We start from the raw sequence: 27,285 nt of genomic DNA, 5'->3' as shown, positions 1-27,285 counted from the left end.
ATTTTACATATATATTTTTAGAATATAAGTATACTAGTTACATTGAGAAGTGCTCCAGTATCATAGACCTGGATATCATAAACACGAAAATTAATATTTCAAAAACAATTACATGATTGACATATTATTAGAAACTATAACTTAAAATTTAATCTATAATTAGACGACAAACTATAAATAAATATAAATATAACAACTTGCCAAATAAAAAGAAAGTAAACAATGTGAACAAAATAAAATAAAATAACTATCCATTTTGGCTAGGAATTAGTGTCATTGAAGGCCACATTTCAACAACCCTTCTAGAAGCAACAAACTGACCCGTGACCATTTGACTGTTGGCGCTTCCTCCAGTTTTCCGCGCCCACCATTTTCTCTCTTAAACACCCCCAAACGTCCTAACAATTTACATTCTCCCTCTTTTTATATAATCTTCATTCTTCTTCAATACACATCCATGAAACCCTATTTATTTCTGTTATCTGCATCATCTCCCCAAAAAACAATTCAGAATGAGTTGCATCAGAATTTCAGTTTCCCCAAATGCTTCAGCAATAGGAAGCGCCGGTGGTATGGATTTAGCGACTATCAGGCGAAGAGGAGGCCCTGCAAATATCAGATTGAAGCCCTCTTTCAATGTAATTAGGGCAGCGCAGGTTTGCGGGGCCGAGTATCAATCGGCTCCTGCAATCGAAGCCGGCGGTCACATGAAAAATTCAGGGACTTTATACGAAGTGCTGGGGCTAAGCCGCGGGGCTACCGCACAGGACATAAAGAGGGCTTACAGAAAAATGGCGCGGCAATTTCACCCAGACGCCGCAGCTTCTTCTCAAGGCAAGAACATCTCCACCGAAATGTTTGTGCAGATACACAGTGCCTATGCCGTTCTTTCCAAGGCAGATGACCGCGCCCAATATGACCGTCAGCTAGAGATTCAGCAGAGTCGAACATGGAACCGGGGGGCTTATCGGGAGCCCCGTGGTCACGTGGTGCGGAACTGGGAAACTGATCAATGTTGGTGAACCTGAAAAATATCCGTGCGGGCCAATCCGCCTGCTCTCCGGCTGCTACAAATGGGAAATGACCAACATAGCATTCCAACAGTGTCAATCCCAAACTCCAGATATCCCCTGCATACCCATTATATCTTCCACCATAGCTCTGTGGATCGAATCTCTCGGGGCTCATGTAAGCACATGTTCCCACATAAGAATTGCAGCAGGGATCTATGTTGTGTGATAGAATCCTCCTAACCCCAAAGTCTGCAATTTTAATTCGCTGGGAATTCTTCCTAATCAAGAGATTGGCGGGCTTAATGTCTCTGTGAACAATCCGCTCTGTATGAAGGCGTTTCAATCCCTCCAGTACTTGCCGGGCAACATTTAGGGCATAGCAAGTGGAGGATTTGGAGTGGAGAACCTTGTACACAATGCCTCCGCTACCATGCCCGAGCTTTCCCACTCTTCCCAAATCACAGAGCTTCTCTACGCCCTGTCTTGAAGATACCTGCGGCGGCACTGGAAGAGGAAGAGGGGCTCCTTGGTGTTGTGGAGGGAAAAATATTTCTAGAGCTGTTCATAAATTTATGCGGTGAAACATGTAAATTGTTTTAGTAAAGAGGGTTTTCTCATTCTTCAAATTTTGGTGTGATTTTGATGATTGTATTCAATTTAAATTCTCATTTTTTTTGAGTTACAATTCTTGCTGTACCCTTATAAAGGAAACCAAGGCATACAATATCTCTCTACTCATTATTTTAGGACCTCTTAGAACTCATTGAATAATGCTCTAGCAATTCTGCTCACATCTAAAATACCACCTTGTCTTTTAAAAAGTTTTTTAAAAAGTTTTTTAGTATAGTTATGGACTATTGAACTTCTCTATTTTCTAATATCATTTCTTTATCACCTTGCTTAAGTCTAATTCTCTTTTCTCTTGTTAGCCCATGGAACCCATTCCCAACATGTATTTCCTTCCAACATTAATCCCTCATATCTTGAACTCTTTTACTAAGTATTCCTTCAAAGTTGAACCTCCACCCTTCTCTTTTCTTAGGTATGTGACACAAGATATACCTAACCCCTACACTCTTAAGGCATTATTTTCTTATTGGGACCCATTGTCAGATTTAGGAAAATTTTCAGTGCTCTCAAACCCCAAACCATGACAAAGAAAGAGGTTGCATAAATCTCTAACATGAAAGGAAGTGGAAAAGAATTAAAGGATTTGTGTCAAACCTATTGAACCTCTCCAAAAGATTTGACTTGAAGATAATGTGTATATGGGTGTTGATGAGTTCACAGTTTTTGGAACTTATTAAACTACTAACAAGATCAAATAAAGAGGGACAAAAGATGCATGGTTCACAAAAAGTGAAAATTCTTGACATAATAAGTAAAGGGCAAACGTAATGAGTTATAAATTATAGAAAAAAATTCTCCTAAGCCACTCCTACGCTACTCCCTTCAAAGTCTTGCTAGAATTCTTCCACACTCTAGAATACTTCCAACATACATGAATTGTGATCTTACCTAATGATCCATATCCCAATCTTTCCTAAACTTGGTGATCCTCATCCTTGATGGTCTCCACTAATGACCTTGTCTTTCCTTATATATGTTTTGTAGCCCAATCTAGATATTCCTTGTCTTGTCTAAGTTTAGACACAAGATCTCGTGGCTTGGGATGAATGCTTGCATCAATAACAATCTTTGAGGCAACTAGGTTCCCTTTAATAACATAGTCCAACTCTACCCTATTTATTAAACATCTATTTTACATAGCTTCAAGGTAACAAACTTTCCAATTCACCCAAATTTGGTGTATGATTTCTACTCATTTCCCAAATATTAAATGCATCTTTATTAGACAACATCACTCATTGTTTCTTGAATCTATGCTCAATGCTTATAAAAATATTTTTCAGACCCTAATCCTAGCTCACATTGGTTCACAATACCCATGTCATGCATTGGAACTCACATCGCAACCCCTATGCAATCAATATTTTCAACCTTAGAAAAAGAAACCCCTTACACCTAATGTTAAATGAGTTCTAGGCATATCTTTTTGGTGTGACACATTGTCCTTGAGAATCACTTTCTTCATATATTCTTTCATGTAGTAATTGTATATGGTTTGGTGACTAGAGGTAAGAGAGAAAGGAATTACAAACCTAAGGATGCTAGAGCTATATAGGAAGTGGCTAGGTGAACACATAGTTGAAATGAATTCTCTTAGATTGAAAGAAATGGTCAAGCACAAAAATATTATTAACTACTAGTTACCAAATTATAATTTTTTGGACCATCAAAATGAATCAATTTGACTCTTTGTAAATAAGAACATAAGAAATCATACATGCAAATTATGGATTTGGATTGAGTTTATATAAAGGAATTGACAAAAAATATAGTTCGCTCACATTTTCAAGAGAAATAATGTGAAATAACAAATTGAGATATTTTTCTACTTCACATGAGATCATTTATTTAGATAGTCACAAAATTGTGGAGGAAAAGCTCAACCATTATAATCAAAGAACAAAACTCTATGGCAAACCACAAAATACCACTACAAATGAAAAAATGTTGCTAGAAAAAGTGATTATACTATTATAAACATGCATTCACCATGATGAATTCTTTATGACAAAAAAAAAAACTACATAAGAAGGAAAAATATAGAAGTAGACCACAACAAAAAGTAGAAGCTAGGGGTGACTATGGTTCTTAAATATTAACAAATGGATAGCTTGGAGATGTATATTCATTTACAAATTTATTTTTGGAAATGTCATTTGGGCCTATGAGTGTTTCTTAGTCATTAGGTATGTCATGTTGGCCCATTATGTTTTGGGCGGTTACAATCTTCCCTCTTAACTTAAAATAAATCTCATTATGCTTGTTAACACGACTCTCTATTTATTTTGTGTTAGAAGGAAAAAAGCGCATTCTAGAAGGTTACACTACAATAAATAGAGCTACATGAACAAAACCTAATCATGTGGTGCACTTTTATCTTAGACCAAGTTCTCTGGCATAATCTAATCCATGTCAAAAATAAATCTCAAACAAAAGTTGTCACAAATGTTAAATACCAAATACAAAATTAGATCTAAAATTTGACCATCAATTACAAAAAAACAAACAAATTATCTCATACAATCAAATACAAAAACTAGTCCAAGAGTTTGAGCTTAACTGGCTAAAACACTGGGTTCTCATTGTGGAGACCCAAGTTCAACTCCCAATAGGGACATCTAAAGTGGAATTCTAAGTTGTGACTCTTGGCCTTCCATAGGATGGGGAAGGTCCTGGGGTCAATCTAATGGAACTCTAAGCTGTGACTCTTGGCCTTCCATAGGATGGGAAGGTCTTGGAGTCAATCAAATCAAACATAACAATAATAATAATTCAAAGATATGTAATGGGGATGGGGCCCCCTACTGTGTCCCCACTGGTTCATAGCTCCAGTCAAAAGCTATTCAGGCTTCGACCAATTACCAATCAAAAAAAAAAAAAAAAAAAAAAAAACTAATTACATTTATCTTGTTTTCTATTTTATCAAACTCATCTTAATTGACATAAATACATTGAGAGGTTCTCTATAATGATACCATGAAAACTCACATAATGAACATGAAAATTTATAGAAAAATAAAAATAATAATAACATGTTTGACATATTATTATTATTAGAAACTACAACTTAAAAAATTAATTTGTAATTAGAAACAACAAAATATATATAAATAAATAAAACCAAATCTTCCAACAACAATAAATAAATATGTGCTGCTTTTGGATTTTTTTCATCCTCATGATGGATCATAGAATGTGATCCGACACGTCGATGAAAAAAATACTCAAACAATCAAATCCAAAAGAGCACATATCAATTTCATGGATTGTGGAAATCTACTAGCTTTAAAAATAAATAAACAATGTCAATAAAGTAAAATAATTCTTTTATCTAATAATTATAACTTTTATGACCATCTTTATATTAACTAAATTAAATAAAAAATAACTTAAAATTGATATTTGTCAACTTTGTATGCCAATTATATCTTAATTATAATTTTATTATTTTCAATATCAATTAACAATTTTTTTTTATTGATCGAAGCTTAACAAAAACAATAAAGAATTAATTAACAATTAATTTTCGCTAATGATCTTCGTCTTTGGAAGCAGATGTTTTCCTTGGCCGTTACGTTTCAACAAACCTTCTAGAAGCAAAAACAAAAAACTGCCCCGTGACCATTTGCCTGTTGGCGCTCCCTCCAGTTTTCCGCGCCCACCATTTTCTCTCTTAAAACATCCAAATGCCGTCTCAATTTGCATTCTCCCTTGTTCTATAAATCTTCATTCTCTTCAACACAGATCCATGAAACCCCATTTATTTCTGCAATCTCCATTACCCCTCAGAAAGACGAAATCCCAAAAATACGATTCAGAATGAATTGCATCAGAATTTCTGCTTCCCCAAATGTTTCAGCCATAGGAAGCGCAGGTTCTATGGATTTAGCGACTAACAGGCGAAGAAGAAGCCCTGCGAATATCAGATTGAAGCCCTCTTTCAATGCAATTAGGGCAGCACAGGTTTCCGGGGCCGAGTATCAATCGGCTCCTGCAATCGAAACCGGCGGTCACATGAAAAATTCAGGGACTCTGTACGAAGTGCTAGGGCTAAGCCGCGGGGCTACAGCGCAGGACATAAAGAGGGCTTACAGGAAAATGGCGCGGCAATTTCACCCGGACACAGCGGCTTACTCTCAAGGCAAGAACATCTCCACGGAAATGTTTGTGCAGATCCACAATGCCTACGCCGTTCTTTCCAAGGCAGAGGATCGCGCCCAATATGACCGTCAGCTAGAGATGCAGCAGAGGCGAACATGGAACCGGGGGGCTTATCGGGAGCCCCGTGGTCACGTGGTGCGGAACTGGGAAACTGATCAATGTTGGTGAACCTGCAAAAATGGAATGGTACCTGATACGCTCCCACTGAGGAAAAATATTTGTACGGCTGTTCATAAATTTGTGCCGTAAAATATGTAAATTAATTTTGTAAAGAGGATCTGTCATCCTTCAAATTTTGCTGTGAGTTTGATGATCGCATTCAATTTGATTTCTCTACTGGTAAGAGTAATGCCTGTGTCAATTTTTGTTGAAAGGAGTAATGCTTCTGTCAAATATTTATGTAACGAGTCATGTTTGGCTTCTCAGAGTAAAAATGTGGGTTAAATTATGGAAACCTTAAGGCATAGCATCTTGTTAACCTCTTCTTTTCCTTCAACTTTTTCCTTTTTTTTGGTTCAATTAAAATTAATATTAGGAATTTAGAAAAAGTTGCTTCAAAAATTTGATACAACAATCATGAATCTCAATCAATTATGGATACATAAGTTGAGTGTGTTGATGTAATTTTTTTGATAGTAACTCTAAGTCCAACAAATCTTTAATAGTCTTATTTCTCGGTAAGCTTTTTCCTTCAACACTTTGCGTCCAATGTCTTTGTCATGTCTTCACTTTGGTGATGCAACAAAGGATCTTAGTGATAATCCTCTTTCAAATCTTATTTTGAATGTTCCAAAGTGTTCCTTTTAAAGTCTTGCTATAATTTTTTCAATCAATTGAATATTTCAAATATACTTAAATACAACGTTCTCTAATGATTCATTTAATGATCCATATTATAATCTTCCTTGAACGTTCCCAAGCTGCTCCTTTCAAACTCTTGCTAGAATTCTTTCAACCCCTAGAATATTTCAAACATACTTGAATAGACACTCCTTAATGATTCATATCTCATTCTTCCTTAATGATCCATATTCAAATCTTCGTTGAGCTTGATTATAGTTGTAGATCTCCAATAAGCGAGATTCACTTTTCTTATATCACTTTTGTATCCCCATCTATAATATGTGGCTTGTCCAGTTCATACATAAGATCCCATGGCTTAGATGAACCCTTACATCCAATGGTTTATCTTTGACAATACCCCCCCATTAAATGGCTCTAATTATTTAATATTACCTCAATTATTAAATGCTCACATCCATAAAAATCTTCAAGGAAACTTGGCCCCCTTTCATAGCATAAGTCCAATTCTAGTTTTTTACTAAATATCTACTTTTCATATGTTCAAGGTAACAAACTTTCCAATTCACTCACTTTGGTGCACTAGACCTATTTATGTCCTAAATGTTAAATACATAATGATTGGAGAACCTTCCCACATTGTAACTTGAATTTGTGCACAATCCTTATACAATTATTTTAGGACACCAATCCTAACTCAAATTGGTTCACAATACCCATATCATGCATTGTAACTTAGATTTCAACCCTTATTAACAACTCTAAAGTCAAACTTGTCAATGTTAGAACAAGAAACCCCATAGACCTTAAGCCAATGAATTAGAGGCATATCCTTTTTGGTGTGATGCATTGTCCTTGTGGTTTATTGTTAGATGTCAAAGAAAGAGTCCAATAATTGTTCATGTTTCAATAACATTTCATTAGATTTCGCTAATTAAAAACCCACTTAAAAATCATTTAGAGAAAGAGCACCAATTACGACTCATGTTTCAATAACTGTGCACTCCTTGTGCACCTAACCCTCTAGTTACTAACTTAAAAGAAACCAAAAAAAATGATAACTAAAATTTCATTAATATATTTCACATGTACCAATAGCCACCCACTTTTTAGCTTTTTGGCTCCATAATTGACCCATTTGTACATGACTAGGGCATTTGTGCACAACTATTGGACCATTTGTGCATAAGTATTGACAATTTTAAGTGTATTTGTGCACAACTATTGGATTATTTGTGCATAAGTATTGATAATTTTGAGTGCATTTGTGTACAACTGTTGGATCATTTTCGTATAAGTATTGACAATTTTAAGTGCACAGATGGGGCATCTTTTAGTAGTTATTTGGGGACACTTTGAAATATGTACTTTTTGATCCTTGTGTGCATTACGGATTCCACAACGTGCATAGTTACTACCAAGTCACATATGTAGACGATTAAAAAAAAATGTCAAAATTTGATGATCGTTTAAGATCTATGGATGCACAAAATTAGCTATAATGGCTACTAATACACTTCCCCTAATAGACCAATAACCTTCCACTTGAAAAAAAATATTATTAGTCAGAAGAATTGTGCAACTTTATTGGTACCAAGCACATAATTAGAGGGGCATTTGTTCATTTAGATCAATTGTGCAAATTTTGTGATGGTCAAAGCCAATGATTAATAAAACAACAGAAAATATGCATGAGACATCAATTAAAAATTACCACGACCCTTCCGCATATAATGAATCCCACAAAATATAATGTACTATTTAAAAACTTATGATAAAGAAAGTTAACTAGAACAACCAAAAAAATTAGCTATAGCAACTACTGATACCTTCATCAGATGTACTATTTTTTCTAGATGTACTATTGTACTATTTTTTCTGAGATTCCTTTCTTTGATTAACGATTCATTTGGACAGGGATTTTTCGCGTTGAATTCATTTAGGCCAGTGATTTTTCGCGTTGAAAGCGATGTGCCCCTTCTAGAAGCAAAAGGTCCCCCGTCACCATTTCACTGTTGGCGCTTCCTCCAGTTTTCCGCGCCCACCATTTTCCTTCTGCAACGCCCTAACAATTTACATTCTCCCTGTCTCTATAAATATTCATTCTCCTTCCATACACATCCATGAAACACCATTTATTTCTGCAATCTGCATTCCCCCTCGGAAAGACAAAACCCCAAAAATACGGTTCAGAATGAGTTGTATCAGAATTTCAGTTTCCCCAAATGCTTCAGCCATAGGAAGCGCTGGTTCTATGGATTTAGCGACTATCAGGCGAAAAGGAGGCCCTGCAAATATCAGATGGAAGCCCTCTTTCAATGTAATTAGGGCAGCGCAGGTTTGCGGGGCCGAGTATCAATCGGCTCCTGCAATCGAAGCCGGCGATCACATGAAAAATGCAGGGACTCTGTACGAAGTGCTGGGGCTAAGCCGCGGGGCTACCGCACAGGACATAAAGAGGGCTTACAGAAAAATGGCGCTGCAATTTCACCCAGACGCCGCAGCTTCTTCTCAAGGCAAGAATATCTCCACCGAAATGTTTCTGCAAATACACAGTGCCTATGCCGTTCTTTCCAAGGCAGAGGATCGCGCCCAATATGACCGTCAGCTAGAGATGCAGCAGAGGAGAACATGGAACCGGGGGGCTTATCAGGAGCCCCGTGGTCACGTGGTGCGGAACTGGGAAACTGATCAATGTTGGTGAACCTGTAAAGCGGAATACTACCTAATCCGTCATCTGTCACTGAGAAAAATGTTTATAAGTCTGCTCATAAATTTGTGCAGTAAAACATGTAAATGATTTTTCTTGTAAAGGGATTCTTTTAACCTTAAAATTTTGGTGCGAGTTTGATGATCTCATTCAATGTGATTTATGTGCTGCCAAGAGCAAATGATTCTGAAATTTCTATGGAAGGAGCCATGCCTGGCGTCTGAGAGTAAACATGCAGCCTAATTTACGGAAACCCGATGTAATAGCATATGCCAGCGGCTAATTTACAAAATACTGTGTTTTAATTATTTTTTGTGATTTTACAAGAACGGGATGCTATTGAAAATTTCACAAAAATCTTTTGAGTTTTATGGATTTTAGAAACTGTACAGAATGTGGAGATTAGCAGCAGCCTATAGCATACTGTTAACCTCATTTTTTCCTGGATTTTTTTTCAGGTAAATTTAAAATGTAATAGTTTTTTTTTTTTTGAACTCCAAAATTTGTGTGTTTGTTGATGACTCCTAGATGTTTTCTTATATACAGAGACACACAAAAGGTCAATGAGATGTAAATTTGGACAAAAGGTTCAAAACTTTAGCCGTGACGGCCTAGGTTATGTAAATGGGAGAAATAGGCATCAAGATCAATAGGATTGAGATGTGATGTCAGAGAGTTCAATTTACACATATGGTACTTGTAATCTAGCTATTTCATTTAAGATACTAATTAGATCAAACCGAAAATAAAAGAAAAAGAGACATGGATATGCAATTTTAGCCATGAAATATGGCCTTCATTGTGATGTACATGTCAATCACTAGATAGATGCGTATTATCACTTGCATGTCAAAGTAAAACAACCAATCAATATGTAAATTAAATTACTTAAAAAAATTCTCTATGTCAAATAACAAGTCATTCTTGATTTTTTCTCACGATGAGTGAGAGTTTGAAACTTGAAAAATAAAAAAGAGGACACGGTGAGAAGCATTTATCACATTAAAATAAGCCTTCATTTCAACTTGCTTGAAAATGGAACTATCCATAAAAAAATAAAATTAGAGAAGAGAAAGGAAGGAGATGGTTAAAGCTCTAACCAAATTAGATATTTGTTGCAACATATTTACATTGATATAAGCTCCCTTAGATATGAGAATGCTAGTTTTGTACAAAGAATGTAATGAATTTGAGGAGAGGAGAAAAGGATAAAAGATTGACAAGACATGCAAACATGGGAAAGTATATTATCATATGATAAGCATATAAGAACATAACTAGAAGATACCAATGAAAGTGAAATGTAAACTCCCCACTCCTAAATATTGCCTCCATTTAAGTAAATCACAAGATAAGGATAGTCATTAATGCTATAAGTAGGATGTAAAAGGTGTGAGCATGACAATGATCATAATGTTTAATCGTAAGCAAGGAATCATAAGATGTGAATATGATAAGGATCATAAACTTGTAGCATGACAACCATATGGAAACATGTAAATATCATAGCATGAGACACAAACACAAGATAAGTGAGGCTTGTGATAAAAGAAAGCATAATAAGACCAATTATCATTACACAAAGATAGCACAAGAGATAGATATAGTAAACATGTAAATAAGAACAAAAATCATGTAACAAGAAACAAGTGGCACATGAAATCAAGGAGTCATACAAGGCACATAAGAAAACATGAAAGCTAATAAGGAAATATAAGCATACATAGAAGATAATATAGGGTAATGTAGGGAAACATAGGGGCTAAACATGCAATGAACAAAATGAAAGATGCCCTCAATTCGAGAAGAAAAATATAAATTACAATATAAAAAATGAGATGACAATAGAAGATAGACATAACAAACATGACATAAGCCAAAAAGTCAAAGTGCAAGAACACATAAAAAATAGAACATTAATATAGGTATGTGTAATGTCCCTACTATTTAGAGATCATTAACCTACAAAACAGATTGTTAGAACATAACAAACATCTAACTTCAATGCTTAATTAACATAATCATAATTTCCATCTAATAAAAAGGATACAATGCCATACATAAGTATGTCCTTAGGCGGCTGTGAGGCCCGCCTTCTTGGAACCCCTTGGTTCCAAGCCCTCCAAGGAAGACCCTTGTCTATTCCTTGCCTTGGGTGATGCCTTCATCATCCAAGTCCTCAGAGGGGATCGACTCGACCTTTGAGTCCTGTCTTGGGTATAACCTCTTATACCCAAGCCAGCCAAGGAAGACCCTTGCCTTTCCTTGTCTTGGGTGATGCCTCCATCATCCAAGTCCTCAAGGGGAATTGACCAAATCCTTCTCTTCTTGGTTGAGTTTTAGTCAACCAAGCCATACATTTGCATAATAGTTTCAATTCATAAACTATCCCTTGTGTTAACATGAATTCTTAATGTATTCTTAATATATATATATATATATATATATATATATATATATATATATATATATATATATATATATATATATATATGATTTTCCATCTTTTACATATGCATTACATTTCTTAAAATACCTTTGTATTCATAATCCTTCTTAATATGCAAACTTATGTATACAACAATTAACAAGATTATATCTTTTACCTATTTTTAATGACTAGTGAATATTATACATTAATATATGTATAAATATCCACTAGACTACAATTAACATCACCTATTAATGAACCTTACCTATTACCATTTACTCATTAACTAATATTAACTAACATTAATGAACCTTGCAATTAACATCACTTATTAATATTAGTAATGACGACATTTCATATACTATACTTATATTGTTTAATGTAAGGAGGAACTTTGTTTCTTACCTTTCTTCCGCAGTCTACTCTCCTTTACCTTTTCTCCGCAGTCCACTCCCCTTCTCCCTTTTCGTGTCCTTAAGTCCTTCCTGCTGCCTCCTTTATAACTTGTGAGGGGTTGTGCCCCTCCACGGGCCTCTTCCGCATGAAGGGGTGCGTGGGTAAGGCTGCGGTTACCCACGCACCACTTCGTGCGGAGGTAACCCATCCCCTTTCGGGATTACCTTTACTATATGTTAAATATTTTCCTTCCTAATATATTAATTACATTTCATGTTAAATATATCAAATGCTATATATTATTTCTTTTTAATATATTAATTATATTTCATTTTAAATATTACATAACATTTCATTAAATATATTCAATATTACATATCAAAATATATTTAAATATCCTTTCATTTAAATATATATTAATTATTTAAATAACATTTCTTTTATTAAAACAAATTAAATATATATTTTTTATTTTTCATAGATTACTTAGATTATTATTTTATTTTATTCCTTTACAATATCCTTATCCACGCAAGAGATTTTACATTTCGTGATACAGTAGGGGTTGTCACAGTCCCTCCGTCTCAATTTTGCTTGTCCTCAAGCATCTTTAGATCTTCCTCCCATTCCCAAGTGGCATCCTCATCTAAGAGATTCCTTCATTTTATCAGGTGTTCGATAATGGTCCGGTTCTTGAGTTCTCTTTTTCGTGTATCTAGAATGATCTCTGGGTACAATGTGAGTTTCCCTTCATCATCTAGAGGGGTAGTTCGCTGCAAGGAACCAAGTGTTGTCCGAGAACTTTCTTAAGTCGGGAAACATGAAACACATTATGTATTTTACTGCTCTTCGGAAGTTCAATCTCATAAGCCACTTCTCCAATCCTCTGAATTACCTTGTAGGGTCCATAGAATCGGGGTTTCAATTTTTGAGTCCCATTCTTTTTGAGGGATGATTGCTTATAGGGTTGCAATCTTAGAAACACTAGATCTCCGACCTCAAATGACCGTTCTATACGCTTCTTGTCGGCATAGATATTTTGTTGGTTTTGAGCTTGATGTAAATTCTCCTTCAAGGTTTTCATGATGTCCCTACTCTATTGCACAAAGTCTTGTGCTTTTGGTACTTTGCTCTCTTGGGTTATTAGTTCCCCAAAACCTGTGGCTTCATAGTCGTACAAGGCTTGGAAAGGACTCATCCCTATTGACATGTGGTGTGTCGTGTTGTAGCAATGTTCTCCTAAGTGTAGCCACTTAACCCAAGCAGTCTGTTGCCCTGTAACATAATTCCTTAGGTAGCCCTCTATCCATTTGTTTACTATTTCAGTTTGCCCATCGGTTTGAGGATGGTAACTGGTACTAGGGGTCAAGTCTGTTCCTGCCATTCTGAAGAGTTCCTGCCAAAATTGGCTAATAAACTTGTTGTCTCTATCACTGACAATATTTAGAGGGAGTCCGTGGAGTCTGAAAATTTCCCTGAAGAATAGATCTGCTATTTGGTAGGCTTTGTATTCCGTGGAGACTGCAAGAAAATGGGCATACTTCGTGAGTCTGTCTACCACTACAAAAATGCTATCCTTCCCTTGTGTCCTCGGCAACCCAGTTATGAAATCCATCGAAATACTCTCCCACTTTTGATTAGGAATAGGCAGTGGCTGAAGTAACCCAGCGGGGTGAGTGAGTTCAGTTTTATTGCGCTGACATGTTAGGCATTCTTGTACATGTTTTTGGATATCTCTTTTCTGGTCTTTCCATGCATATCGTTCCCTAACGTGTTTATAAGTTTTGTAGTACCTCGGGTGTCCTGCTAAGGGGTTATCATGAAATTCTTTGAGAATTTTACCTTTGAATCTGGTCTGAGGGCTCAAGTATATCCTTCCTTTATACAAGATGAGATTTCCTTTAACTTTAAAATCTTCGTTTGGAAGATTTCCCGCTAAGATTTCCTTTGTTTGTGGATCTTGGTTATATTCATTAATGATTTCTTCTTTCCAGTCCTTTGAGATACTGGTGATGACAATAAGATGAACCCATCGGGATAGTGCATCTGATGCCCCGTTATTCACCCCTTTCACATATTCTATATCAAAGTCGTAGGCTTGTATTTTGCTCACCCATTTTTGTTGCCTATCATTAAGGTCCTTTTGGCTCAGGAAGAAGGGTAGACTGTTATGATCAGTTTTCACACCAAACTTCCCACAGACAAGGTATTGGCAAAATTTGGCCAAGGCGTGCATTATGGCTAGCATTTCTTTGTCATAGATAGAATAGAGTCTTTCTGCTACGGTAATTTTACAGCTCTCAAAAGCTATGGGGTGTTTCTTTTGCATGAGTATGACCCTAATTCCTTCCCCTGATGCATCACATTGTAGTTAAAACGGTATAGAGAAGTCGGGGATGGCTAATACTGGACAAGTGCTCATGGTTATTTTGAGTTGTTCAAAGCCCTGTTGGGCCTAGTCATTCCATGCAAAAGCCCCTTTTTTTGTTAGATCGGTAAGGGGTGCTGCAATTTTGGAGAACCCTTTTACAAAGCGTCTATAGTAGCTGCATAGTCCCACAAATCCCCTTAACTGTGTTAAGGTTCTAGGGATGAGCCATTCCTTGATGGCTTTGATCTTCTCTTCATCTACACTTACTCCCACTTCACTAATTTTGTGTCCTAGGTAAATGATTTCTCTCATCCCAAATTCACACTTGGAGGCTTTAGCATATAATGATTTAGACTCCAAAATGTTTAATACCTCTTCGATGTGCAAGAGGTGTTCTTCCCATGTCTTGCTGTAAATGAGTATGTCATCAAAGAATATTAGAAGAAATTTCCTCAACTGTTGCCTGAATGTATGATTCATACATGACTGAAAGGTGGCTGGGGCGTTAGTGAGGCCAAACAACATGACCAAAAACTTGAAATGTCCATAGTGACATCTGAATGCTGTTTTGGGAATATCCTCTTCCCTCATTCTAATATGATGATATCCCGACCTTAGATCGATTTTAGAGAAGCATTTTGCTCCATGGAGTTCATCCATTAGTTCATCAATTCTTGGGATAGGGTATCTGTTTTTTATAGTCTTTTTATTCAAGGCCCGGTAATCTATGCACATTCTCATAGTTTCGTCTTTCTTCTTAACCAATACTACTGATGAAGCAAAAGGGTTGCTGCTTGGTTGGATGTGTCCCATTTCTAATAATTCCTTTATGGTTTTTTCAATCTCCTCTTTGAACTTGTGTGGGTGGTGGTAAGGAGTGGTAATGATAGGTTTTGCTGCTTCCTCTAATTCAATGGAATGCTCAAATCCCCTTTTTGGGGGTAACCCCGGGGGAATGTCCTCGAAGACCTTTTTGTGTCTTCTAAGGATAGGTTGTATATCCCTTTGAATGACTTGGCCTTCGGTTGGAGATTTATCCAAGATCATACATTGGGCGACCCACTCTCCTTGATCGTGTCTAAGGATTTTCTCCATTTTGTTGCATGATACTATCTTTCGAGAGTCATCGGGAATTCCCTTCAATGTTATCTCTCTCCCTTCATGTTGGAAGCATATCTCCCGATTTGGACTATCCATGGTGAATCGTCCTAATGAATTTATCCATGGCATTCCCAAAATGATATCATTCTCTAGGTTTACCACAAAGAAGTTCCTTGTAATGGTATGTCCTCCCAGGGTGACTTCCAATTGGGGTATAATTTGAGTGCATCTATCCAAGACTTCGTTGCCCATGATCACTTCAAATCCTCCAAATTCTTGGGTTTTTAATCGTCTCTTTGTTGCTAAATGTTTGCTAATGAAGTCATGGGAAGCTTCGGTGTCCACTAATGTGATTACTTTCCGCCCCTTGATAGTCCCTTTGAGTTTGAAACATCTATTCACACTTCCTTGAGTGGTGACTACCAAGGTACTTGGTACATTGTTTTCAAATCTGGTTCTTTTATAAGGTCTTTCCTCATCCTATATTTCTTGTGTTATTCAACTCTCCTCTTTTACATTCATGGCCTCTCACCCATGGGGCCTTGCATTTGAAGCATTACCCTTTCTCCATGAGCTCGTCTCTATCCTTGCATTGGTGATTAAAGCTTCAAGGTTTTTTGCACAAGTGGCAAAGCTTTTCTCAGCGGTCCCTTTGGGGTCCCTCATTCCTATGTGGAGTTTTGGTTGAGGTATTCTTGGGGGCATTAAATTCGACCATCCTAGTTTTCTTAATGGCTTCTCCTAAGTTTTGTGGTTCTAGGGGTTTAACAAAGTTCTTAATGGGGTCCTTCAGCCCTTCTAAGAACATGTAGGTAAGCCTTTTCTAGGATATGTCGGGGACCATTATTGACAAGTTTTGGAATCGATCTATATAATCTTCATTGGTTCCTACTTGCTTAAGGTGTGTTAGCTCTTGGAAGTACCATTCTGAATCTTTTTGGTTGAATCGGCTGATGAGCCTTTGGGTAAACTCATTGTAGGTGGAGACGTTTTTATTTCCTAGGGTAATGAGACCGTTATGCCACCAATTATGGGCATTGTTGGTTAAATGTAATATGGCAAATTTTATAGCATCTCCTTCAATCATTGGGTTGTATGAAAGATAGGTGTCTAATTTTTGTACCCAGGCTTGGGCCACATCCTTCCCTGCCCCATCAAAACAGGGTAGGGACATTTTGTTAATTTTAGCTTTGAGGTCGTTACCCATAGGTTTCTTCCTCCTACTCTTATTAGTCTTGGACTCACAGAAATCCCTGAAGGACACCACCCTCTGAACTTCTGGTTCCAAGATAGCATAAATTTGGGCGATTTCTTCCACCCCAAGTATGGCCGGTTCCTCCTCCTCCCTCACATGTTCTTCCCTAGGAAGAAATTCGGGAATTGTTTGCCTAGAACTCTGAGGTGATCATTCGTTGTCAGCGTGATTAGAGTGTGTCTCTCTTCTAGGGTTTGACATATCTCTATTGTTGTTGTTGGTACTTTGGAGGATTAACTGGCTCATTCTTTCAAACTTCTCATTGGTTTGCTCCATGAAAGTTTGGAACTGTTTGGCTAGTTGATCAGCCATTGCTTTTGCTCCTTTCTTCCTCTGATATGTGATCATAAACAAAGAACCTTTCCCATAGGATGGCAGGATTATGCTCTAATACCACTGTAATGTCCCTACTATTTAGAGATCATTAACCTACAAAATAGATTGTTAGAACACACACACACACACACACACACACACACACACACACACACACACACACACACACACACACACACACACACACACACACACACAAGTAATCTAAATTGCAATCTAACTTCAATGTTTAATTAACATAATCATAATTTCCATCTAATAAAAAGGATACAATGCCATACGTAAGTATGTCCTTAGGCGGCCGTGATGCCCGCCTTCTTGGAATCCCTTGGTCCCAAGCCCTCCAGGAAATCAAAGATGAGTTCGAATCCTACCCAATCCCTCCAAGGAAGACCCTTGTCTATTCCTTGCCTTGGGTGATGCCTTCATCATCCAAGTCCTCAGAGGGGATCGACCCGACCTTGGAGTCCTGTCTTGGGTATAACCTCTTATACCCAAGCCAGCCAAGGAAGGCCCTTGCCTTTCCTTGTCTTGGGTGATGCCTCCATCATCCAAGTCCTCAAGGGGAATTGACCAGATCCTTCTCTTCTTTAGTCAACCAAGCCATACATTTGCATAATAGTTTCAATTCATAAACTATCCCTTGTGTTAACATGAATTCTTAATGTATTCTTAATATATATATATATGATTTTCCATCTTTTACATATGCATTACATTTCTTAAAATACCTTTGTATTCATAATCCTTCTTAATATGCAAACTTATGTATACAACAATTAACAAGATTATATCTTTTACCTATTTTTAATGACTAGTGAATATTATACATTAATATATATATAAATATCCACTAGACTACAATTAACATCACCTATTAATGAACCTTACCTATTACCATTTACTCATTAACTAATATTAACTAACATTAATGAACCTTGCATTTAACATCACCTATTAATATTAGTAATGATGACATTTCATATACTATACTTATATTGTTTAATGTAAGGAGGAACTCTGTTTCTTACCTTTCTTCCACAGTTTGCTCTCCTTTACCTTTTCTCCGCAGTCCACTCCCCTTCTCCCTTTTCGTGTCCTTAAGTCCTTCCTGCTGCCTCCTTTATAACCCATGAGGGGTTGTGCCCCTCCACGGGCCCCTTCCGCATGAAGGGGTGTAGGGGTAATCGCAACCTAGGCTGTGGTTACCCGCGCACCACTTCGTGCGGAGGTAACCCATCCCCTTTCGGGATTACCTTTACTATATGTTAAATATTTTCCTTCCTAATATATTAATTACATTTTATGTTAAATATATCAAATGCTATATATTATTTCTTTTTAATATATTAATTATATTTCATTTTAAATATATAAAATACTATATATTATTTCCTTTTAAATATTAAATAACATTTCATTAAATATATTCAATATTACATATCAAAATATATTTAAATATCCTTTCATTTAAATTTATATTAATTATTTAAATAACATTTCTTTTATTAAAACAAATTAAATATATTTCTTTTATTTTTCATAGATCACTTAGATTATTATTTTATTTTATTCCTTTACAATATCCTTATCCATGCAAGAGATTTTACATTTCATGATACCGTAGGGGTTATCACAATATGTAGATCAATAAAGCATAATACTTCTCAAGATCTCAAGGAGCATAAGAATTTGATGATTCTTTTATAGGTCGTTATCCCCCCCCACCAAAAAAAATATCAATTTCTTTGTAACGTGTCAATTGAAATTTTACTAATAAATTTCATATTGAAAAATTGCATAAACCTAACTTCACAAAATAACACATAAACTCACAACAAACTAGCAATCTTAACAACATTGAATTTGCATCAATTGAACCCGAAATGTATGTAACTTTATATATTGGTAGAAATCTGAATATCGCATCATATTGGATTGTTATAACAATCATTACAATATCTACAATAAAAATACACATCTAGAAACAAGTACTTCTTCACCCACATACTTTCATTGATCGTCTCCACAAACTATGCACCAAAATTATGGAAAATTTTGCATCAAACACTTGGAATCTTTTTCTATAATAGAAAATTAATCTTCACATAGAAAAATATACTACTGTAACGCCATAAAACGGTTAGTTTGGGGGTTAGTCAAATCAACATAGAACTAAACCATTAAAAAACATTATCAAGAAAGATTAAGCATAGAAGCATATGAGAGATAAAAACCAATAAACATTAAGACTTCACTCATGATGCTCCCTACGCCATTAGCTCTCCCTTGTCCCTCTCCTCTCCAAGTTCCACATGAGTGTGGCTCTCAGCTTTTAGCACTAGCCATGGAAACCATATGGAGATTCAAGATGGTTGAATATGATAAACAAATGCTATGCAAGTGTAGATAGTGATGCTATGAAAAAGCTCTATGCTAATACCAGTATAACAACAATACTCTAGTGTTTCCTCCTTTGCTTGAGGAGAAGGGTTCTATTTATAAAAGAAATGGGGAAATGAAGGGCTAAGATTGAGCAATCTTAACAAGGGTTAGGATTGAAAGATATTCAATCCATGTGAGACTTTCAACCCAATCCCATGTTGACAAGAGTCACCATGAGGATGCTTGAGAGAAGATATAAGGAGCATTAAATGTTTGAGGGGACATGATAGTTACCCTAGGGGGTTGGGTTAGGGTTAGGTTAATGGATATTCTTTTTATCCAAGGGATAAATGAATGTGCAAGGGTTAAATGGTTACCTTAGTCAAAGAAATAAATGCTTTGAAGAGACCCATGAGTCAAAAGGATGGTTAAGTTAGAGGAAAGTCTCTAACCAAAGGTAAAAGGTGAGTTAACCATAAATGGTTATGTAAGAGCCTTTAATGGTTTGGAAGACTTTAGAAGTTAACCATTTGAAGACATAAAACCTTTAATGGTTATTGAAGACTTTGGAGGTTTTTGAGAAGTGACTTCCTTTTATTTAGGAATGTGACAATGATTAGGATAGGATTGGGCTAATTAGAAGGAGTTAGAAGAATCTAGAAGGGATTTAGGCATGCAAGTGGATTTTGTAGGAGAATGCAAGTGGGAGGAATTTTGGGATTTTCCATTAAAATAAAATCATTTATTTCAATTAAATGGTGTAATTTGCATTTGGATAGATATTTAAATAAATATTAATTTATTTAAATGTGAATGTGAATTTTGGATTTTATTTAAATAAATCTTAATTTATTTACATGAGAAAAAAGAAGATAAAGCATTAAATGCTTGAAGACTTTGAGAGAAACCATTAAAGGCTCAAGAAGACTCTAGAAGGAAGCCATTGAGTTTGAAGACTTTAAGGGAAACCATTAAAGGCTTGAGAAGACTCTAGAAGGAAGCCATTGAGTTTGAAGACTTTAAGGGAAACCATTAAGGTTTCAAGTGGGTGAGGATAAATAGGATTTTAAATAAATAATTTATTTATTTAAAATAGTTGTGCAACTTGCATTTGTAGGAAAATACAAGTGGGTGGAGGATAAAGGTGATTTAAATAAATGTTAATTTATTTAAATGTGAGAGATGGGATTTTGGGGGATTTAAATGTGAGAGAAGATGTAATTAAACAAATATGATTTATTTATTTAATTAATGGTCCGAATCTGGTTAAGTGAATTAAATCAAATAAATTGAATAATTTATTTAATTAATAGGAGAGGAGGGTTAAGATGAAATTAATTATTGATTGATGGTTAAATAATCAAATAAATACTAAATATTCATTTAATTAAGTGGACAGATTTATGTGACTACAACTACTATAGTACCAAACATAACAACAAAAACCAAATAAAATAATGTTACAAATTAAAATTCTTAAATTTTAAAAAAATTACTAAATTCGTACAATAATAACACTAAATTTATGTCTCAAATACTCGATGGCTGCGCTTTCGTCTGCCCTTCCCATCTAGCAGAGTTCAAACTTTTTTCTCGTTGTGCCCTCCTCCTCTGTTTCTTTTGTGCCCATTGTGCTCTCCTCCTCTATTATTCTAGTGTGCTTTGTCCCCTCTATACCTCTGTTTGTTGTGGGGGTCGATGCTCTATGTTGCCCTCCACCTAATGCATGTTCTGGTTGCCTTGTCTAGTGGTAGTGTTGTTGCTCCTGCTATGGATAGTGGCCCTGATATGACAGCAAACATCCCCCCCAGACCTTCTTCTATTGTTGGTGGAAGAAGTTTCTCTTGTGTGGCCAGATCTACTACTTATGCTACCAAGGGAAAGTTTCATCCTCTTCCTTGTGCCAAGACCTCCCCCATGGTAATTTGTGGCCAAGATGTTCTAGAAAAATTTAGTTTCCACAAACATTGTAGGTTGGTGTGCAATTTTGACAATTAATGGCCTTCTCTCTTTGACCTCCATTGTTGGGTGAGTGATTCTTGGAATCCATTGGTTGCTAGTATCATTGAGCTCTACCCTTGTGCTAATGGTTTTTTTGTTGCTTCATTTGCTTCTTCTGATGACCGTGATTTGATGATGGGCAAGTTGTGGGCTTGGGGAGTTAAATCTCTCAGTCAAACCCCAGACAACCTCTTTGAACAATCTTATCAAACCACACAATGTGCGTCGAGTATGAGTTTGCCTTCTCAATCTCCCACTTCATTTTTGGGAGCATTCTTGTTACAAGGCCATTGATAACTCTAGTGGTCGATTCTTGAAGGTTGATGATGCTGCATCCTCCATGTGTCATTCTACCTTCGCTCTCATTGTAGTCGACATAGACATCTCTATACCTCTCTTTGGAGATGTGGTGCTTATGGTTGGGGATAGGCCATAAACTCAATCATTAGATTATGAGGGCCTCTCCTTTCGCTATTGGAGATGTTTCTCAATGGGACATTTAGCTTTAGATTGTTCTTTGTCTCGCCATAAAGGTGTTGATACTTGGTGGAAAGACGCTACTACTGATCATCTAACAATCAAGGCTTCTAATTATGCTAATCTTGATAACTCTTCATTAGCGGATGACTCCTCCTCCCGGGATGAGTTTGTGCCTCTTACTATTGAGGCCCCTACTGACTTGGTTGCTATTGGAGTGGCCTCGCTTGGCCTTGAGGCTGCTACCCTTTTTGCTCTTATTCTGCAACAACGTTTTACTCTTGATGTTGTTTTGCAGCAATAGTCCGCTCCAGTTATGGATAGAAACCCTATGGGGAACTCCCCACTTGATCCCTCCTATGATGTTCCTAATAATAGTATTGCCTGAAATATTGTTTGTGTGGGTAGAAAGGTAAGTCTTCCCCCTCCTCCAAACTCCCTCGTGTCAAGTTTTGGGTGTGTCTCCCCACTCTTGAGTTGGGTTGTTGTTGGTTTGGCAGGCCCTCAAAAACTGTCTTCTGACTCGTTGTTAAAGGCTTGTCTAAGTTGGGTTTGTTTTGTGCCAACACCCTTTTTTCGTTGTCTTTCTTTTTACCACTTACGAGCTATTGTATAAAGGGCCAACACCCCTATTTTGCTACTTATTTTAATCAAAAACACTAATTTTTGCTCCAACTAAAAGATGAAGATTTACAACACCAAAATTTATTTCTTAGTGAATAATGAACAACAAAATAATTGATCTATAACACCAAACAACCCTCTAAAATTCACCACAAATCTAAAAAATACAACTCCAAATTAAACTCTTTTGAAATCTTGCAACAAACACAACACTACCAATATTAATTTGCACCAAAATGGAAGAAGAATCCCTCAAAACCTAGAGCTGATCCAAAAGACTAAAAAAATCATCTTTTATAGTAGAAAACTTATCACAAATTGAAAACAACAACAATCCAAAATTTGCATAAAATTGGAGAACAAACTACACACAACTTCACCTGCAATCTGCAATAAGCACACCAAACTACACACCTACAACAATATGTAAAATCCTGCAAATACTTGAAGCTCGTATGAAACCTCTAGGTAATTTTTCTATTGAAACCAATGTTTTTTTCAACTAGTTCCTACCTTCACTATGTTTTCATCCAAGAAGGAATTTAAAAGAACAAGTTCTATTACAAAAGTTTGAGAATATGATTAGGCCAAAATATATCAACTTAAAGATTCTAGACTTATATAAAAGTTGCGACACAAATCTTAATGTCGAGATGTGTGCAACATCATTATGAGTTATTAACGCCACATTTTAAACTCTTTAAACAGTTGTTCATCTATTTTATGAAGATAGAGGAAACTTGTAATAGCAAACCAATATATAAGTACTTATTAACAAACATTACAAGGTTCAATTTAATTCACCGTATTTATCTTTAGTGCAATGCCTTAGGGAATATGCCCCTTCACCTAGCAGAGCCCAAAGTTGAAGAAAGTGTTAACCACACTAGCACATTGGTTTATTATTGTCCTTTCCTAAGCATAAATTAGAGGTTTTTACTCTAAGTTTGGTACCTCTAACAATAAAAAATGATCTATTTTTATGGATTTGGGAAAATACAAATTTGAGCTATGGATTTCTTGCTGTGAATCAGTATTGATATCAATTGTCTTCTTCTTATTACTTTTCCAGTACATGTATTGATAAGAGATATTTGTAGAGGGATCATGGATTAGATCTATAAAGCCTATATAAATTCAACTTGGAGAAAACCATTAAAAAATTGCCAACAAAAATCTAGCACTATTTAAATCGCTATATTCATACAAAAGATGCATAAATTATTCCTCTTGACTATACCAAGCTTGCTTTTGGTTTGAGATTTCCTTTGGGCTAACTGTGGGTATGTCTATATCTACTTTGCATAGAGTAATTTATCCAAAGAGACCATGCATTCAAGTAAATTGCAATAATGAATCAAAATTAGAAGATAATTTTGTGTTTAGGTGTCCAATCTATTATGAGATGTGTGGTAATATTACTTACGTCTTCAAAAAAATCATGGCTTCTTATGAGATCTTATTTATTATGACGATCAAAGATGTATAGTTTTATTCGAGATGATCCAACAAAGAGTCTCTCATCCTTAAGAATCGTCACAAGTTTTTCTCTTAATGTCTACTTTCAAATTCCTTTCTTCAACCTCAATTTTGGAAACACAAACTTACTCATTTTGAATTATAATTTTTCTTTCTTTTTATATAAAATTTTAGATAAAATATATTTTTCATACAATTCCATTAACCTAATTTGGTTACTCCTGTATTAATAATATCTAAATTTCAAATTTCGATGGTTAAACTTTTTAATATCCTATGTATAGGTTAAAAGATGCTCGGTCTTTATTCTTCTTTCCTTGCTCTGAAAAATCTCCCCACAAATACACTAAAAATATGGGTCAAACTTGTCGTGTATACCTACGTTGTCCTATTGTACACTTGAGTTGACTCATTGAACACATCTTATCCTATCAATGAAAAATTTATACAATTAAAAAAGAGATCACAAATGTGAATCCTTCCAAAAATAAGATATAGTTTGTATTATCAAAAGATGCACTGTGTAACGAGGATTGGGATCAGGAAGGAGCGGGTTGGGGTAAGACTAGTACCCTGAGGATCTACGTAGTTGCTCGCAAACCATGTGCATCAGATTAATCTGAGCCTCAAAATCAAACATAAGACCAATGGAAAACAAACTCATAGCTCAAACCAACTCCACTACTTATACATAACTTAACTTATACCTACAAAATAAATAAGAGTATTAAGTAATATGAAACTAAGTCTCCTCACCTTTTCTTTCCCTTCCTTAAGTCTAAAGAGTGAATTATTGTGGTGATTAAGCAAGTGAATGATGGATGAGGCCAAGTGTCATAGCTCAACTAAAACCAACTACCTAGTTGGAAGGCAATGAAAAGTATTTGACTTATTTTACCCTTCATGACCAAAAACCAGTTATGTCCACATCAATCTAGGTGTTAATTAAACATGATTAGCAAGTTGTTCCAATCCAATCCAATGCAATCAAACGCAACAACTGGTCTAAGCGTAGAATTCAACTCTTTTCCTACTTATCCATTTTCACAAAAAACAACCTTGCTTTTCAATGGGCTCACTTGCCACGTTATACTCCTTATCAAATTCCGTGTGATTAAGTTTTCATGTGATGGCGTATAAGGGGGCTTATGGTAACGCGCACTGTCACATGGCAAGCAGCTGTGAAATATGAAATATGACAAATTTCACCTTCTTAGTTTGGTTTTGTATTGTCTTATAGTGGGATTTTAGTTTTAGAATATTTTTTCTTAGAACATTCTAAGAAATTATAGCAAAGGTAATTTTTAACTATTTAAATACTAGAAACATTATTTTAATATGTCATGGACTACTTAATTTCTTTTGGGGTTTTAGTCAAGTCACAAACTTAACACTTGTCATTTATAAATTTTTAGTGGGTAAGTTAACTTGTTGTCTAGTCAAGGTTTTTAAACCATCTTATTCTTATATAGAACTACTAAATCACTTTTCACATTTACAATTTTTTAGTGGGTAAGTTAACTTGTTGTCCATTCAAGGTTTTTAACCATCTTAGTCTTATATAGAACTACCAAATCACTTTTCACATTTACAATTTTTTAGTGGGTAAGTTAACTTGTTGTCTATTCAAAGGTTTTAACCACCTCAGTCTTATATAGAACTACCAAATCACTGTCCACATTTACAAATTCTTAGTGGGTAAGTTAACTTGTTGTCTATTCAAGGTTTTTTTTTTGGTCGGTAATAATAATTTTTATTAAGTATTTTGGATAGATTCATCTGGAAATTCTGAAATTAGAGGAGCATCATCTATCATGGGTGTATCTGCTAATTGATTTGTGATAGCTTGTCCCTTTATTGCTTTTCTGTCCACATATTCAATGTCGAATTCACTCAAGAGCATCACCCATTTGGCTAGTTTTCAAGTAAGCGTCGCCTTATTGAGAAGATACTTCAATGGATCAATCATTGCGACCAACTTAGTTTTATGAGTTAGCATGTAATATCGTAATTTCTGTGAAGCAAAAACCACAATGAGACACGCACACTCAATTGGTGTGTAGTTTAGCTCATAACTGACCAAAGTACAAATAATGTAATATACTGCCTTTTCTTTGCCTTCAGCATCTTGTTGCGCCAAGAGTGCCCCCAATGTTGTTGGTGTAGCTGATATGTAGAGTAACAGGGGTTGTTCTAGGACTAGTGGCATCAAGACTGGTGGATTCAGAAGATAATATTTGAGTATTTAAAAAGCCTATTGACAATTATCATCCCATTTCGATTTGATGTTTTTGTGCAGTAGGTGCTGAAAAGGATGACATTTATCCACAAGTTGTCCTATGAATCTTCGTATGGATTGGAGTCTTCCTTGTAAAGATCAAAGTTGACTAATATTTCTTGGTGGTGGCATTTCTAAGATCGCTTTGACTTTTGCTGGATCGGCTTCAATTCCTTTTTTTTAAACAATTTATCCAAGGAGCTTCTCGGAGGTTACTCCAAAGACACATTTCTTGGGATTTAGTCTCACTTTGTATTTTTCCAATGATAAAAAATGACTGAAAGGATGTCCAAATGTGTGTCTCTATCTACTGATTTTCCCAAGTGGTCATCAACATATTCATCTATAGTTACATGCATAAGATCATGAAAGATAGTAGTCATGGCTTGTTGGTATGTAGCGCCTGCATTCTTTAGCCTGAAGGGCATGACATTCCAGCAGAAAGTTCCCCAGGGACAAGTAAACATTGTTTTGTGCTGATCCTCAGATGCGATTTTTATTTGATTGTAGCCCGAGAATTTGTCCATCAAAGATAACATCGCATGACCTATTGTGAGATCTACGATCAGGTCTATGTTTGACAATGGAAAGTCATCCTTAGGACAAGATTTGTTGATGCCTCTGAAATCTGTACATATTCTGATGTTGTGATCTAGCTTACTAACTGGTACTAAGTTGGAGATCCATTCATGATAATCAATTGGTCATATGAACCCGACATCCAATAATTTTTCAAGCTCCGCCTTCACTAATAATGCCACTTGTGGATGCATCTTTCTTAATTTCTGTTTCACTGGCTTTTCTCCTAGTTTAACCGTCAAATGATGCATTACTAA

At 35.8% G+C, this 27,285-nt stretch overlaps 3 protein-coding genes across 3 annotated transcripts; 2 read left to right on the top strand and 1 right to left on the bottom strand.

Moving 5' to 3' along the window:
- Window positions 1-607: 607 nt before the first annotated feature.
- On the bottom strand, window positions 608-5,348 carry LOC131042450 (uncharacterized). Its single transcript, XM_057975728.2, has 2 exons — window positions 5,231-5,348; window positions 608-1,571 (listed from the first exon to the last, which is right to left on the bottom strand). The coding sequence occupies exons 1-2, from the start codon at window positions 5,346-5,348 to the stop codon at window positions 757-759; spliced, it is 933 nt and encodes a 310-aa protein (XP_057831711.1). The 3' UTR covers window positions 608-756.
- Window positions 5,265-6,282, top strand: LOC131042425 (chaperone protein dnaJ 11, chloroplastic). The gene has a single exon (XM_057975691.2). The coding sequence runs from the start codon at window positions 5,463-5,465 to the stop codon at window positions 5,970-5,972; it is 510 nt and encodes a 169-aa protein (XP_057831674.1). The 5' UTR covers window positions 5,265-5,462; the 3' UTR covers window positions 5,973-6,282.
- A 2,319-nt stretch (window positions 6,283-8,601) lies between these two features.
- On the top strand, window positions 8,602-9,623 carry LOC131042520 (chaperone protein dnaJ 11, chloroplastic). Its single transcript, XM_057975834.2, has one exon. It carries the CDS (start codon window positions 8,800-8,802, stop codon window positions 9,307-9,309), a length of 510 nt encoding a protein of 169 aa, XP_057831817.2. The 5' UTR covers window positions 8,602-8,799; the 3' UTR covers window positions 9,310-9,623.
- The last annotated feature ends 17,662 nt before the right edge of the window (window positions 9,624-27,285 follow it).

Source organism: Cryptomeria japonica, chromosome 1 (assembly GCF_030272615.1).
Source record: "Cryptomeria japonica chromosome 1, Sugi_1.0, whole genome shotgun sequence".
Lineage (NCBI taxonomy): Eukaryota > Viridiplantae > Streptophyta > Pinopsida > Cupressales > Cupressaceae > Cryptomeria > Cryptomeria japonica.
Note: the sequence above shows the minus strand (reverse complement) of the source record. Positions and strands in the feature narration are given on the sequence as shown.